This window comes from Chiloscyllium punctatum, chromosome 19 (assembly GCF_047496795.1).
Source record: "Chiloscyllium punctatum isolate Juve2018m chromosome 19, sChiPun1.3, whole genome shotgun sequence".
NCBI lineage: Eukaryota > Metazoa > Chordata > Chondrichthyes > Orectolobiformes > Hemiscylliidae > Chiloscyllium > Chiloscyllium punctatum.
In genome coordinates this window covers 74294563-74311424 of record NC_092757.1, presented here as the reverse complement: position 1 = coordinate 74311424, position 16862 = coordinate 74294563, and the positions used below count along the sequence as shown (strand labels likewise).

At 41.6% G+C, this 16862-nt stretch overlaps 1 protein-coding gene across 2 annotated transcripts in view; it reads left to right on the top strand.

Annotated features, from left to right (window-relative positions):
* The first annotated feature begins 4562 nt into the window (after positions 1-4562).
* The window catches only part of phf12b (PHD finger protein 12b), an 88237-nt gene continuing 75937 nt past the window's right edge, over positions 4563-16862 (top strand). Inside the window, exons 1-2 of one of the 2 annotated variants that reach the window (XM_072589679.1) lie at positions 4563-5617; positions 5951-6132. In XM_072589679.1, coding sequence (XP_072445780.1) covers positions 5552-5617; positions 5951-6132 — 248 coding nt within the window. In that variant the 5' untranslated portion in view covers positions 4563-5551. The remainder of the gene's footprint in view (positions 5618-5950; positions 6133-16862) is intronic. The other variant, XM_072589678.1, reaches the window with a different exon arrangement.

The window sequence follows — 16862 nt, the reverse complement described above, 5'->3', positions numbered from 1 at the left end:
AACCCTCCTATTATTCTCTATCCTCAGGAGCCAGTCCTTCGTCATAATTTGGACCTTCTTGAAAAATGGCTTTCTTGATCTTGATGCTGACACAGATAGGTTCCTGAGATAGATTTCTTTTTTAGATTGGGATTGGGATCCATAGATGAAATTTCAACCTCATGTCTCATGACCTTTGGAATGTGACCCATGCATGCAATGAGAGCCAAGACTTCACAAGGAATGTGATAGACCATTGGCAAGCTGAAACAATGACTCCACTGCCTAGAACACAGTGTAGACTTGGACTTTCTCCCTAGAGTGTCCATGAAGAATTCAAATTAGAATGCAATACAATAAAATGGTATAAGGCATCCTCACTTAAAGTCGGGGTTGCATTCCTGAATATCGTGATTTTAAGTGAAACAACTATAAGAGGTGTGGATTCCCATAGGAATCAATATTGCAGCCAAAGCTAGGTTTCTGAGGGTGGCACTTTTGCTCAGTGGTTAGCAATGCTGCCTCATAGTGTCAGGGGCCCAGGTTTGATTCCAATCTCAAGGTACTCTGTGGAGTTTGCACATGCTCCCTGCGTGGGTTTCCTCCAGGTGGTCTGGTTTCCTCCCACAGTCACAAAGATGTATAGATCAGGTGAATTGGCCATGCTAAATTGTACGTAGTGTTAGTCAGAGGGAAATGGGTCTGGGTGAGTTACTCTTCGGAGGGTCGGTGTGGACTGGTTCGGCAAAATAGCCTGTTTCCAAACTGTAGGGAATCTGATCTAACTCTTGCCCAGAAAAGCCAATGTAAAAGTTGAAATACTGTAGCACACATGTGCAGCACAATGCATTCAGAGCTAAAATAACTTACAAAGCAAAACAGTTAACGCTTCAGTGAAGAAAACAGCATTTATGCTTGCAGAGAAGCATTTATAGAAATGTACATTATAATACAGGTACAGGACAAGTTTCTCAACTATAGAAATAAAAACTGGAAACATGAAATAAAAACAGCAAGTTTTGTCAAAACTTAGCAGGTCTGGCAACATTTATGGAGAGAGAAACAGAGGGCTGAATTTTACCAGAAATTGGCTAGGTGTGAATGGTAGTTAGTTTCATGGAATATCTCACCAAAATTTTCCAAAACTCACTTTACTATATACGCATTATGCCTCAATGGCACCTTACTTATCATGTCTTGTCACAGGTGGACCTCCCGGAATTGGCTTCACCAGCACCATATTTAAAGCATAGCTGTGAACCAGGTCAAGCAATATCAGTCTGGACGGTTCTGTTATCTCAAACATCACCCCCAGACATTGGCTCACTGCTTAGCCGACAGGTACCTGGAGGTCATGGTAGACAGTCTGATGCAGAAGAGGGTTGTCCTCTTTCTTCAGCACTGCAGAGGAGACTACACTATTGAACCCTGTCAACATGATCCTAAGGTTACCACCCAGATCAGTGCTGTTTTGAGGGTCTGGATAACACACAGCAATGCCTCAAGAAGGCCTCAGTAAGAAGCAAAGAGCCAAAAGTTTTGGTGGGGGGTCCGACATTTGACTCCTAACCCCATAATAGAAGAGAATCCTTGCCCTAGCCGGTGAGGTTTGAGACCATTCCTGTAGAGATGTCAAAAACCCCTTGCCGTCCCGTTTTGTTGTCACTGTCTCTGTGAATGTACTTTTAACATGTGAAAACATCAACTCATTTCTCGCCATGCAATCTTTTGTCTCCTGTCAGCACCATTGGAACATACATGGTCTCCACCGTCAAGAGGGTGGTCCCACAAGGCATCTCCTACTTGACCTCCAAGAACCCTCAGAGGATGCACGAGCAAGGCTGCTTCCTGCATTCTCTCCCGACTCAGATTTCAACAGCTCAGTGGGTATTTTAGTTGGATTAGAGTCAGGAGTACATGTTGGTAAGGACAATACCACCACGTCTTCACAGGTGACCACAGAAGAAGTGCTCCAAGTTGCTGGCACTTTGACGACTACCAGAAAACAGTCACCTGCTCAGCCTCTGGCAGGAGAGGACCCATCAGGGGTCAACAATTCACAACTTCATAGAATAGGTAGACATAGGAGCAGCCAGCAGGTTTGCCGGAGGCAAACTGACTCAAAGGTCGGAGGACTACATCAAAGCTGTTTGCACTGTGCTTTCTCTGGCACGCAAGTGTCTGTCTACCTCTATGGATTGCTGTCATGGAAACCCAAGTCCAGCATACACAATACCTCTAACACAGCACCTGCTAGATTTATGCACAGACCTACACTCCGTCACTCTTGCCAATATCAACAGCAAGGCAACAGGAGAACAATGGACCTTGTGGTAAGCCCAGGTGCCTGTTCCACACAATTGAGAGGGCCTGGCTAGTACACACCCAGCCAGAGGGGGCACCACATAGAGGCTTCCCCCATGTCTCCTCTGAAATGACTCAAGGGCTGGATGGGTCTTCCACATCCATACTGACTACCATCCTTATCCCTAAGGGTGTTCAAACCAAGGAAGGTGCACCTACCTCTGAGCAGGACTCACTTAGCATGTCTGAGCCCTCTAGCCACAAATGTCACCGAGCTTATCTAACCAGAGCTCCCACTATGTTTGCTGCCATAAAGACGAACAAATGGCGATCTATGATTTGCAAGGCAACTGCCCTGACTTTCATGTCAGGAATTGTCACTATCTAGTTTCTGTCTGTTTGGTGGGAAACTGCACATCAGCAAAGTGAGATTAGGAAAGAATAACATTTTAATACATACAAATGGTCCTTCAGGTTTAGAGTCTGATATGCTAGCAAATGTTAAGAGCACTTATATTGCATATACAATTAAACTAATCACCCTGTGTATTCCCAAAGTCTCCATGTCTTCTTTCTTATCCTGATGCTTCTATGAAATGATACTCCACTGGCTACAGCATGGCTGGTGCAAGATGCTGCATTTCAGTGCAGGAGACTGCAGATGGCCTTGGAGGAAGGCCAAAGGCCCAGAAAGACACAGTTTCAGAATTCACAACTCCCTATCTATTCCCAAAATAAAGGCCTCCAATCTTATTACAAACCCAGAAATAACTTAACTGTTACTGAAACTTTATCCCTGCTTTTGTCACCTCCAGAGTTAACCGTTTCGATGCTGTCTGGCAATCTTCACATTTTTGACCTTCAACAGCTTAAGCTTGTTTAAAACTCTGCAGGACAGGAAGAGGCCTTATTTCCTGGAAGAAGAACGCTTCATCTTTCGCCTTGAAATCCTCCAAACACGTTGGATCAGTGTGGATTTCACCAGTTTCCACATTTCCCCTCTCTCCACCTTATCTCAGATCCAACCTTCCAACTCGGCACTGCCCTCTTGAACTATCCTACCTATCCATCTTCCCTCCCACCTAGCTGCTCAATCGTCCTCTCCTACCTAGCAACCTCACCCCCCACCTTCACATTCCCAGCTACCTTCACTCCAGCCCCAGACCCCTCCCATTTATCTCTCAGCCCCCTTAGGCCACAAGCCTCATTATTGATTAAGGGATTATGCTCAAAATGTCGATTCCCCTGCTCCTCAGATGCTGCCTGACTGGCTGTGCTTTTCCAGCACCACATATTTTGATGTAATTTTAAAAATCTGAAAATGCCATCAAGGTTCAGTCTACTGCCCATTCATATCTGCTTCCAAATTACCAAATCTCCAATTTTGGTCTCCTACAAATCTCGAAATCTTCAGCCAGGCATCTCTACCCAAAATAATGAAATCCTTTCCCTAACCTCGCCAATGATTTTTCATGCAGACTCTCCATAATACATGCAAGTTCTTTAACCGAGGTTTTCTCACTGTTCCAGTATTTTTGAGTTTTTTTCGTTCTAGTGCAATATAACACTTCGGGACATTTTTCTACTCGAGTCTGTAAACAAATACTATACACGTTATCTTGATGAATGAGGTTAGTTTTCACTCAGAATTGGCTGGAAAACGCAGGGGGTCATGATCTTGTCTAATTTCAAATTACTGCTGCTTTATTGCTTGATTAATTTAGTGAAAGTTCGCATGAAACTGAAAACAAAACTACTGACACTTTTCATTACAGTCGCAGACTATCGCATGATTAAATACGAAATGAATGTATATGTAAACTTTCTTTGCCCATGCCTACCAAATCAAATAACTTGAGGGCAAAGGTCCAAGTTAAAATCAAATGTGAACACGACAAATAAATGCAGATTGCAATTCTCAAGTTTGCAGGATTTGGAAACCGCTGAAGGTCCAAGCCATCCTTGTAACTTTTACTACAACTCCCAGGAAGCAAAGCCCTTACGTCATTCCCTACTGCACACTTGACACAAGACATGCGCAGTAAATGGGGGTCCTTCTGAGGAGAGCGAGGCTACAAAGTACAGCGCGCATGCGGAGCTACCTTCCCATCTCCAACCAGAGGCGGTAGCTAAGGAGATGCTGGAATGAATGGAGGGTTCGGGGGGAGGGGGAAGATGTTGTTCTGGCTGGGGGGTGGGGGCTGGGGGGGGCGAAAGGGAGAGATAAAGCGAGTGGAAGCGGATTGGCCGAGCTCCACCCGGCTCGAGATCACGCGACGGGGAGTCGGGGCTGACGTCAAAGGATGACCGCGCAGCCTCTGCCGCTTCCTCCACCCCTCGCCAAAGTCCGAGCACGCGTGCGCAGTCGGCGCCTTTGGCGGAACCGAGAGCAGGCGCAGAGCGAGGGAGAGCGGAAAAAAAACCGTCGGCCGGCTGCGCAGGCGGCATGGACCGGCGCGTGCGCAGTAGTCCCGTCCATTCTTCCCTTTTACACCACCACCCCCCCCTAAAAACACCTGGAGGCGCCTGCGCACTACGTGTGGTGTGTGGAAAGTTTGCGCCAACTTGGAGGCAGCGAGAGAGAGGAAAAAAAAATGTAAAGCGAGCAGCCTGGCCTCCGAGTGTTTGTGTATGTGCTGGCGGCCTCCAGGCAGCACTGAGAACCCGGGTGACAGAGCGCCTCCGCCACAGCAGCCCCCCCCCCCCCGCGGCCTCCTTCGCGACAGTCCGTCCAGCCTCAGGATTTATCCGCTTCATGGTGGTGCCTCTGGGGGGGTCTTTTCGCACGGATGGAAAGCGAGTGGTTCGACGTGAATATTACTGTCGCCCAGGGAAGGCTTCGTGTCGGTTAGGCCCCGGACCAGGCCTGGCTGCGCTGTCGCCGGAGCTCGTTGAATCTCGAGCCGGGATTTCTTGTGGATTTATAAATATTATTGTCATTATTCTGATTATTTTCCTCGGACGCTGATTTTTTTTTCCCCCCTGGTTCCCCCCCCCCGTCCCCGAGCTGTGCCTTCACTGTGGCCGAGATAGTGGGAAGCTAAGCCAGGGGTTCGAGGAAGGGGGGGGGGGTTATCACCCCCTCCAAACCCCCCTTTTTTTTGTCTATTTCCCCCCCCCCCCGACGGATTTTTTTTTGTGGGTGTTGGTGACGGCTGAAGGGGGGGGAAAAGACTTTGCTCCATCACAGGGCCGCCGCTGCTGCCTCTCCACGTTCATATTATTTTTTTTTGGGAAAAAAAAGGGAAAAGAAAAGCCGCCGTGTTGAATGTGGGATAAAATGGAGACCAAGACGATTGTCTACGACTTGGATACCTCCGGAGGGCTGATGGAGGTGAGCCGTTCTTCTTTGCTCCTCGGCTGCTGATCGCGCCCAAACAAATCGGATTCGGACTGAAAGCAGCAAAATTCATCATTTTATTTAAAAAAAACAAAACTCTGTGCAAATGGCATCTTTCCTAGCCGTCCTCTCGATTTTAATGTTTTCTCGTTAAATAAACAAACATTTTGGGTCCAGTCTTGGGGCCCGCTCTCTTGCTGATTCTCCCTTCTCTCTCTCTCTCAGCCTGCACGCTGAAAGTGGTTTAATCTTTTCACCCCCCTTCCCCACCCCCCCCCCCCGTCCTTGCCTTACCTTCCCTTTTTTTTTAAACTCTCCTCGCTGCAGAAAATCCAAGCGTTGCTTGCCCCTCCGAAGAGCGAGGAGAGCGACAAGAAGGCCAAGAAGCTGGAGAAGGAGCCGAGGCGGAGCGGCCGGGCTACCAACCACGACACTTGCGATAGCTGCAAGGAGGGGGGAGACCTACTCTGCTGCGATCATTGCCCGGCCGCCTTCCACCTCCAGTGCTGGTCAGTGCAAGCGTCGGGCTTTCCTGCAGCCCCTCTCCCAGAGAGGGGGGTACCTGACTCGGGATGTATTATACTGAGGGAGGGGGAAGGGGAGATATGTTGATTCAGTGCGGCCTGGTTCAAACCCTCTTGGGTTTTTGTGGGTGTTTCTTCCCCCCCACGTTTCCTTGCTTTCTTTCCCAGGCTGGTGTCTGGTTTTTAGGTTTGATTTCCTAGGTTTGGCCCTGTGTTTTAGTGGTTGCTTTCTGTACTGCAGTTGCTGCGGCTAAATGATTTTCTTGTCCTGCTCTCCTTTCTCTTCTCTCTTTCTTTCTCTTCCCCCCACCCCCAGGGTCTGAGTGAAGCCTGAATCTGAACTTTAGAAAGGTGAAGGAAGCTATAAACGCTTAAACCTGTGGGGACCCCGTTAATTAGGGGAGGTTCTGCTGTCACCAGATTGAGATCCTAATTGCTACGAGCCATACCCTTTCCTACTGCACCCCTCTTCTCCCTTGACTTTGCACTTAGGGCCTCATAAGATAAGGGTATGTAGTGGGAGCATGGGGGCACATTGACTAAAACACACTTAACTGTTTCTGATCATCATGTCCTTGTTTGATAGTTTCCTACTCACAGGCCTGGTCCCTGAGCACCCATCTAGGCACCGAGCTGGATGGCCTTCCTTTCCTTCACTTTGTGTGTTTGCAAATACGCAACATGGCGACCTCCGTTTAAATTATATTTTCGACTCGGAGCGCCATTTTAGTTGACTTCTCGGTACGGGAGGTTAGTGTCAGATTTAAACTGAGTTCGCAAGGCTCTAGGAGGTTTTGGAAAGAAGTGTTGGAGTTCTGATGAAGCTCTGGGACGCTTTTTTGTTTATTGTCTTATCATTTTCAAAATTCCTATTTTAAAAGATCTCACGGAAGTCATGTTATCCTTTTAGTATATGGTTATACATTGGCTTTTCATGAAAGTTATTCCATTGAATCTTGGTATGTCAGTCTTTCATTTTTCTGCCACTAATCGTGGTTTTAAAACTCCTTTTTACTTTAAATATGAGATGCTTGGGTGGTCAGTGTAAATATCTCTCTAACTTATTTTAAATGGAACACATTAGATTTGACATTTTAGCTATATTAAGCAGGACAAGTACTACTTTGCAAGGCATACTAGCATTTGACAACAAAGTTGGGTCAAAGAGTATATCTTTTTCCAACTTGGATCAGTTTGATGTCTGAATAATCCATGAAGTTTCTACTGACATCTTTTTGTATTTTAAACTGGTTTGGTAGATTTCCAGAGTTGCTGTGATACAAAAATCAGTTAATGGTTTTATGCCGTCTGTAAATTAACTCCATTGTTGTCATCAGTACTTTGTATCATTGTCAAGTTTTATCCAATTCCTCATTATGTTTGGAGCAGTTGGCTGTGTTGAATTTTAGAATTTTTGAATTGCATTAAAACTGGATAGTTTATTACATGGTTGAGGTCATTGAGTATGGTTCTATGTCTAATTGTCTAGTGTATTCAGAGTTCAAAGTTTTGGGAGTTCAGATTTATTTTGATATTTTAGACATGTAAAGTTAACCTAATGTTTTGTTTAATTATTTCTATTAATTGTTGCGACAATATCAATTGAATGCCAGAAACTTTATAGTAAATGCGGTGGACTTGCATTTTATTTATTGCCTTTCATGACCTGATGACAACTTAGCTTTACGGCCAATAAAGCAGTGGTAGTGTAAGAAATGCAGTAGTAATTGTAACAAATTAAGCTTCACAAACAAATCTGAGAATAATCAGGGAATGTTTCTGTGATGTCAATTCAGAGCTAAGTATTGCCAAGACACTGGGGTAATTTCCCTGCTCCTCAAAATTCCATGAGATTGTTTACATCCCCCAGGAATACAACTTTAATGTTATACCTGAAAAGTGATATTTCTAATGATTCAGAACTCCTTCAGTATTGGACTGTAGCGTAAACCTTAATTTTGTGCTCAGGTCTCTTGGGAAATGAGCTTTTATCTATTTTGTGATTTTAGTATGGCTGGTAAGCAAGTAGAGCAGTGTTCTTGCATTGAATGGTATGGTCCTGGAAGATGATTTTATTTAAACTTCCCACTTTTGTGAGGTTCTAAAGATTGATAAAATTTCAGTTTCAACCAATTTCTGATTCCTCTCTCCATCAGCTTTGATTATTAGTAGCTCTGATATTTGCTTTCTTGCTTCCTCTCTCTGGTTACGTTTATTAACCAGGGTAAATGAACTTTGGAGTGTATTGGCAAACTTAGTTTATATAGAATAGTGGTATTTGTTTAGAGGATGAAAATTCAAGCACTTTGTATTTTGTCCAGTGTGCCAGATTTTGAAAGCAGCATTCTTCCAAGGAGTAAATGGTCTGTAACTATTTTAGATTGATAGATAGAGATGTACAGTGGGGTAACAGACGCTTCGGTCCAACTCGTTCATGCCAACCAGATATTCTAACCTAATCTACTCCCACTTGCCAGCACCCAGCCCATTTCCCTCCAAACCCTTCCTATTCATATACCTATCCAGATCCTTGTAGTGATTTGGTGCTTTTAATCAGCCATAAATCTGTTGTGTTTTACGAGACGAGATTAGTTTTTGCATTTAACATGTATGACAGTTTTTTTGAAGTTTTGTCTTAATTGGGCATAAAACCTGTTTTTCTTTTGAGTGCAGAAAGTTGCACAAATTATCTTCCTACACGGGGGTTGCTGCTCGTAAACAATGTCAAGTTTACTTTGACATTCCAGTTAAAAAGGTCTTTAAGGAAACTTGTCAACTGGTGTGTGTTGAAGAAAAGTCTAATTGTGATTTTAATTATGAATTCCTATAAGATTGGGATGGCAGTTGTATTAGATTGGGGTGTGAAAAACAGTCATTTGATTGTGTACATATGATTGTGGCCTCATTGACATGTTGCAAGGTTTTGTGGTGGTAAGGCCCCAAGCAACGTTGGGTTGTTCAGTATTATTAATATTGTGCTACAGTCAATTTAAAGTTGATATGTTTGCTGAGGGACTTTTCCCAAGTTCTGCTTTTCCCTTTTATCAGATCATATTCCCTAATAGTGAATTTTTGGTTCTTGTTTAAAATAGATGCAACTGGCTAAACCCACAAAATGGACTGCACTACATACCATTTATTGTTTTGTTTCTCAATCTTGCAGGATGTGGTTAGTGGGTATCTGACTCATCGGTTTTGTTTGATAACTGTACCTGTAACTTAATACCAAGTAACTTTATACAAAAGTAAAATAACGCAGCTGCTGGAAATCTGAAACAAAACAGAAAATATTTGAAATACTCAGCTGTATAGACAGCACTTTTTTTGGAGACTAGCAGAGTTGACATATAAATACAAAATACTGAAATCAGCACAGAGAATGCTGGAGAAACTCAGTAGGTCTGGAAACATTTGTGGAGATAGAAAAGAGTTGACACTCTGCGTCCAGTAAGACACTCTCTTTTGTGTCTTCTGAAGAAGAGTCATACATTAACTCTGTTACTCTCTCCAGAGGTTCTGCCAGACCTGTTGAATTTCTTCCACTGTCTTTGTGTTTATCACAAAGTTGACATATAAGATATTTCTTAGAAACTGCCAAAGTGGTCATTGCACATGCTATATGGTTTCTCTGTTGGTTACAACACTAGATTGATTTGAGTTTCAATGAACCAAGTAGCTATACTTACCCTTGATCTTTTCTAGTTTTTAGTTTTTACCAAATTTGGATTTTAAATAGTGACATGATTGGGCAGCGTCAACGTGAATTAATGAAAAGGATATCGCATTTGACAAATCTCCTGGAATTCTTTGAGGATGTATCTTATGGAGTTGATAAGGAGCACGAGTGGATGTGGTTTACTCAAATTTCCAGTACACTTTCAATAAAAGATTAGCATCTAAAATTAAGTGCAAGGAATAGGGAGTAGTGCACGATCATGGATAGAGAATTGGTTGGTAGAAAGGAATCTGAGAAGGAATAAACAGGTCACTTTCGCAGTGGCAGGCAGTGAATAATGAGGTACTGCAGACATCAGTGTTTGGACCCAGATATTAACAATATGTATAAATTTAGATGAGGGCACTAAATGCAGATGACACAAAGCTGGATGGGAAAGTGAACTGTGAGGAGGTTGCAGTTACTTTAGTGTGATTTCGGCAAGCTAACTGGGCAAATGTACGACAGATGTAGAAGAATATGCATTAAATGTGAGGTTATCCATTTTTGGAAGCAAAAGGAGGAAGGGGGAAGGTGCAATGAGATCTGGATGTCCGTGTATACCAATTGTTGAAATAAGCATACAGTTGCATGCAATGAAGAAAGCATAGTGAGAGGATTTGAGTACAGGAGTGGGGATGGCTTGCTGTATAGGTAATTGGTGTGAAGCCTGGAACATTGTGTGCAGTTTTGATCTCCTTATCTGAGGAAGGGATCCTCTCGTCTAGAGGGAGTGAAACACCGGTTCGCTAGACTGATTCCTGTCATGGCAGATCTGACCTGTATGATCAGAAATGATTTAATTTAAACAATTTTTGCACGAGTTTAGAATAACTGATTTGGTTTATGATTTGATTTATTACTGTTATGGTGCCAAGGTACAGTGAAAAGCACTATCTCACACGCTTTACAGGCAGATCATACTGTTGAGTGCATCAGGATAACATTGGGTGCGGACATGAGATATTTCTTAGAAATTGCCAAATTCTAACAGCATTAGGCAGGTTCAATGTGGACAGGATGTTTGAATAGTGGAGAGTGCAGAACTGGAGTCACAATCTAAGGATATGGAGTAGGTCATTTAGGAGAAGTGAGGAGCAACTTCCTCACCGAGAGAGTGGTGTGCTTGTGGGAGTCCTTTCCAAGGAAATGATTTGAGTCTAAAATATTGTATATCTTCAAGAAGGAGTTGGATATCGTTCTGAGGGCTAAAGGGTGCAAAGAAATTAGAGATCCTGTGGAAACTGAATACTGAGTTGGGCGATCAGCCGTGATCATACTGAATAGTGGAGCAAGCTTGAAGAGCTAAATAATCCACTTCTTGTACTTTCTGTTTCTGTTGCCTTATGCTGAAACTTAGAGGCAACTATTTCATGTTGCATTTATGCTAGTTCGGTGGAATATTAATTAAAAATTTTCGACTGTGTAGGTCCCTCATCTTAGAGATGTAGACTTAACTGTGCATTTGAAAATGCAACAGTAGCATGGATCTGCGTGATATAGATGCTATAATTTTGAAATGGCACAAATTTTGCAATAGCAAATTTTCTTGAATGGATTCAGTCAATAGAATTAGCATACCTTTTATGCTGTCGTAAAGTTTGCAGGTTCAAACAGGAAGATATAATTTGCTGTGCCAAATATAGAAGGAAGTGCGCAGTCATTTTAAGATGCTGTTTATGATTAACTGATATAACATTTATATCACACAATACTTTTAGTAATATGGATGAAAGAAGGCCAAAACATATGATGGCATTAAAAACATTTTCATCTAAAGATTGTTTAGATTTTGGAATGCAGTGCCTAAGAGTTTGATAGAAACAGATTTAATTGGGCTCTCAAAAGAGAATTCGATTATTATTTCCAGTAAAAACTTTCAGGGCTGAGAGTGAATGGATTGAGTGCGATTTTGCTATTGGAGCAAACAAGCATGGAAATGACAAGCTGACTGAATTCCCTTCTGAGGTGTAACCATTCTGTGAATCTATTCTAAATTGCTTAGAATTATAAAGATTTAAAATTTCAAATTCTGCCTCTTTACTGAAAGTGAGCATTTTTTAATGGCACAGGCTCTCCACTCTTTAGGGCACAAAGTAAATTTGAGTGGAGTGATTTCATGTTTGGCCTACTGCATTTCTCGGTCTTTACTGTTATAATTTTAGAAGCTGGAGATTAATTTTGATAATCCTAGAGTAGTGTGGCACCCTTTAACTTTAACTTTAAAACGGCAAGTGTTTTAGGATCTGCCTCTGCAATTAGCACTTTCTTTAATTTTCACGCTGTGTTTTGTTTGAGTGGTGTAGAGTACTTAAAATTATATGGATAGGGACAGTGCTTGAAGTTGTTTGTTTAACTCAAATCCTTTAGAGGATAGGAGTTGTAATATTTCAGGCTGGTTTTGTGCAACTGACGGCACAGTTGATTTTGTTCAGTAATAGTAGATCCTAATTAGATGACTTCTGAATAAACATTCTCTACACAGAGGAGCAGTAGTTTTCTTAAACCTGTGTATTCTGATTGCTGAGGTCTGTAACATTGGTTCTCCTTTTTTTCCTATCAAAATTAGGTAACCAAATGTTTGGCTTTACACCCTTGGAAGAAACTTTGTCTTTGGAAACACATTTTGTTGTGCAAAAGTTGTGAAGGTGAATCCCTACGTTTCTGACCCACGTCATTGCAAACAAAATTTTGACATGATTCTCACTGTAAAGGATTGCCACTGAAGAAATTGAAGTATGAGTCAACTAGTAAGAGGAAATGTTTAACTTTGTGGTTATGTTATGTCCTCCTCGAGGAGCCCATCTGAAGGTCTTTTTTTCACAGGACACTGATACCATGTTTTATTCATTTGGCTTCACTGACTTGGCTAGTATTGCTCATTCCTTAATTGCCCTTGATGAGGTAGTGGTGAACTGCTGCCTTGAGCAACTACTTCTGAACTATTTCGTTTGGGGTGAGTGGGGCTAGATATTGCTATTGGGAAAGGAGTTCAGGATTTTGACTCGGTGACATTGAAAGAATAATAAAATTTCAGGATGGTGTGTGGCTTGGTGAACCTGCATGTGGTAGTGGTTCCACATCTCTAATGGCCTTGCCCTTCTAGGTGGTAGCACTCCTGGGTGTGAGCGGTGCTATCTAAACAGCCTTGGAAAATTTCTGCAGTGCATCTTGTAGATGGTGCACATTGCTACTACTATACATAGTGGTGGAGAGAGTGAATGTTTGTGGATTAGTCAGGCTGCTTTGTACCAGATTGTAATGAGCTTTGGTGTTGGAGCAGTAGAAAGCCAGGTATGTAAGGAATATTCCATTGCAGTCGAGAGTGTGGTGCTAGAAAAGCACAGTAGGTCAGGCAGCATCTGAGGAGCAGGAGAGCCAACGTTTCGGGCAAAAGCCCTTCATCATGAACATGCCTGAAACGTTGACCCTCCTGCTCTTCGGATGCTGCCTGACCTGCTGTGTTTTTTAGCACCGCACTCTCAACTCTGATCTCCAGCGTCTGTATTCCTCACTTTCGCCTAATATTCCATTGCAGTCTTGACTTGAACCTTACAGCTGGTGGATTGACTTGGGAGTCAGGAAGTGAAGTGCACACTGCAGGAATCTGAGCCTCTGATTACTTTTTATAGATGTGGTATTTAGGTGAATAGTTCCCTTCAGTTTCAACCTTTGTTTTAAAAAGAAACAGCCTTTTAACAAAACTGGGTAATTATGTAATTTGAATAATAAAATGTTTTTAAGAACTTTGGGTACCTATAACAGACTCCATATATTCTGTTATTTTGTAAAATTGATGCATTGCAGCTATCACCGTGGAGGTGTCCTGCTATATTGAAATGATCAAGCAAAATCCAGAAACATCATAGAGTGCTAACATAAATGATCAGACTTTCTAAAACCCAAAAAGATTTTTTAAGGATGAGGCTTGTATAAATACGGTAGCCTAAATGTTTGAACAGTTGACAGTCATCCCTTGGCCACTGTTCATTTGCATCATGACAGTCATGAAGCTGGTGACAACTAATTGTGTTGTGAAGTTACTTTGTATTTTGCCCCTTCTGTTATGAATGATATGCTAAGCTAAAAAGACTCAAATGGATAATAATGGTTTTGTCAACTTACAACAATTATATGCCATACTGGTTGAGGCTTTGTAAAAGTATTATGTGGCTAAAGTAGTTAATATTTGAAGATGTATTGGATCAGACAACATTATGTTTTACTGAATTTTTATTTTGGGTAGAGAGTTGGTAAACCTATATTGATGCTCTTAAAAGTTTGTGATCTCATCAAGCCATTTGACAGTGTGCAATAATATAAAGAAATCGGAATATGTGATTTGCATTTATGTAGCACTTTTCATGTACACCAGCTTTCATTGAATAGACTTTGAAGTGCAGATGCCAGTCAGTTTGCACCAGCAACCCCTCTAGTTGTGATGTGATGGTTGCGGAACTATAGAACAATAATTCTGTATTGAACTAAACAAGAATATTGCATTATAAAGAATTAATTTGCTGGTTACACGAGTGCCTCAATTTGTCTTTTAATATAAATTAGTCTTTTTTTATTGGAGTTGGTGAGATTGGTCTTTTGTTCATTTTGCCTTATGAGTTTAAGAAAGCGAGCACTATATCAGTGACTTCAGAACATTTTCCGATCTAATTTTATAGAAAATGCAGCGGTCTTTCAGTATTCTAGCTGTTGCTCTACTTTTTGAGCTTAATTCAGACTGTTAGAACTAGCAGGACGATGATCTCCATTCGTTTGAGTATGCTACATTGACGTCAATGATTGACTTCATGATATCATGGCCAAAAATTATAATGTCACCAGACTGTTGTATGACCCTAAATATTATCTTTTAGCTAGCTTTTTTTTAGTGTAGCAAAGAGTAATTGTGACAGATTGGTTGCTGTTAACTAGTATATACCAATTAGGAAAGTGCTTGTTTTGAAATGTTTAGTTTGACACTAAATTTTAAGCGCATTTAATAAATCAGTTGGATTAGTGAAAGCATTAGGCTAATTTTACATTTTAACACTTCGTGAATCATATCTTGAGCAGATAAGAACAAGTTTGTCAAAAGTTTTGTTTTTAGCTAATAAGCTTTTAAGTAGGATCCTGGCGCAGTTCATCAAATTGGTTTTAAAACCTGGCGTGCATTAGGCACGGTACTGGTGAGAACAAATCATTTGAAAATAGGTTTTACATTATTGTTGAGCAAGTTTTACATCTTTTAATTTAGGTCGAGTTTTTTTAAAATTGTTGAACACAACTGCATTTCTGGCCCTTTATATAGTGCAGATACGCAGAAAGTGTCATGCTGCAACATGCAAATCTGAAGCCTATGAGGGCGCTAAGAGTATTGGAACTTGCCTGTTTTCCATATCTTTTGAGCTGGTCGAGAGTTTTGTCAAAACCCATTTTTCCAAATGTTGATATCTTTCAATATCTCATTTGTTTGCTGTCCACGTCCTCCTCTTTGTATTACAGCCTGTTTGCAAGTAGCTGTTCTGTTTTTATATTATTAAGTATCTTGGTTCCCAAGTTTGCTGAGCGTATTAGTGTCACAAAGACAGTTGTGAAACCTGTTTCTGGACCATGGCTTCCACCTTGTTGTCTTGGGATCTGTTCTATGGTATATTGGAGAACATATATCAAGCTTTAGGTCCATGCACCTATAATGTGCATACTTCTCAACTTGTTAAACCTGATGAAGTTTGCTTATCTGAGTTTATTTTGATGTTATTAACTTGGAGACTTAAGACGTAAAACAACTTGGTTAAAACTGCTCTGTAAATTCCCCTCAAGTATTATAAAACACGAAATGCATAAAATAATAAGACGTATAACGAAATGATAAAGTCAAAGAGACGTTTTAAGCAGTGCCTTGAAGGAAGTTTATGGAGGGAATAGCAGAGCTGTGGCATTGAAAAGTTAATGCATGGTCATCAGTGATGAGGCTATTTAATTTGGGTAAACTGCTAGAATTTGAGATGCATCTGAGGGTTGTAGGACTAATGATCGCAGAGATATGAAAGAGTAGAATGTTGAACAAATTTTAAATTAAGTAGTGCTTAATTTGACGCCAGTGTACGTCTTCATGAGAATTTAATGATAGTTAGGTTACAAGCTTCAGAGGATAAAATGTAGGAGGCTAGCCTGGAATGTGATCACATAGTCAGGCCTAGAGGCAACAAAGGCTGTCATGAGAGTTGTGGCAGTAAAAGAGGTGAGACAGAAATAGAATTGCATGATATTTTTGAGTTTTATGGAGGTGTAGATATGATGTTGAAAACTCCATCTTGGGGTCAAATACAATAGTGAGGTGCAACGGTCTTGTTAAATCTTGAACAGTTGTCAAGCAGAAGGATGGATTTGATGGCAGGGTGCGTGATATTGTATGAGTGCATTGAAGAAAATGTCTTCAGTCGTCTTGATGTTTATTTGGAGGTGGTCTCTGCTCATCCAGTGCTACATGTTGGGCAAGCGGGCTTGCAATTTAAAGGCAGTGGAAAGATTTGAAGAGGTGTTGGCAAGGTAATGGTGTGTATCAACAGCATATGTGTTCCTGTTACTGTATTTTTGGATGGTATTAGCAAAATATCATTTGGCTGAGAGGGTACCAAGGGTACACTTGTGATAGTGTGGAAGGAGAAACCATTAGAGCTGATGGTTTGGCTATGTTTTGATAAGATTTGAACCAGGTAGATTTCAGTCCTACCCAGGTGGCTTATGATTGAGAGGAGTCCTGTCAAAGGATGCAATGGTACAGTTTACTTTTGTCGTTGTTGCATCAGATGTCATCAGTGGTTTGGATAAAGAGCCTTATCATTTAATATGATGGGGCAGAAACCCACCTGAGGAAATCAAACATTCCAGACAATGAAGTTTCATTCTAGAAAAGATGGGGATAGATTTGGGAGGTAACAGCATATTCAGAGACTTGAGAGGGAAGGGATGTTGGAGATGTGATGGTGGTTTTCAGAAACGT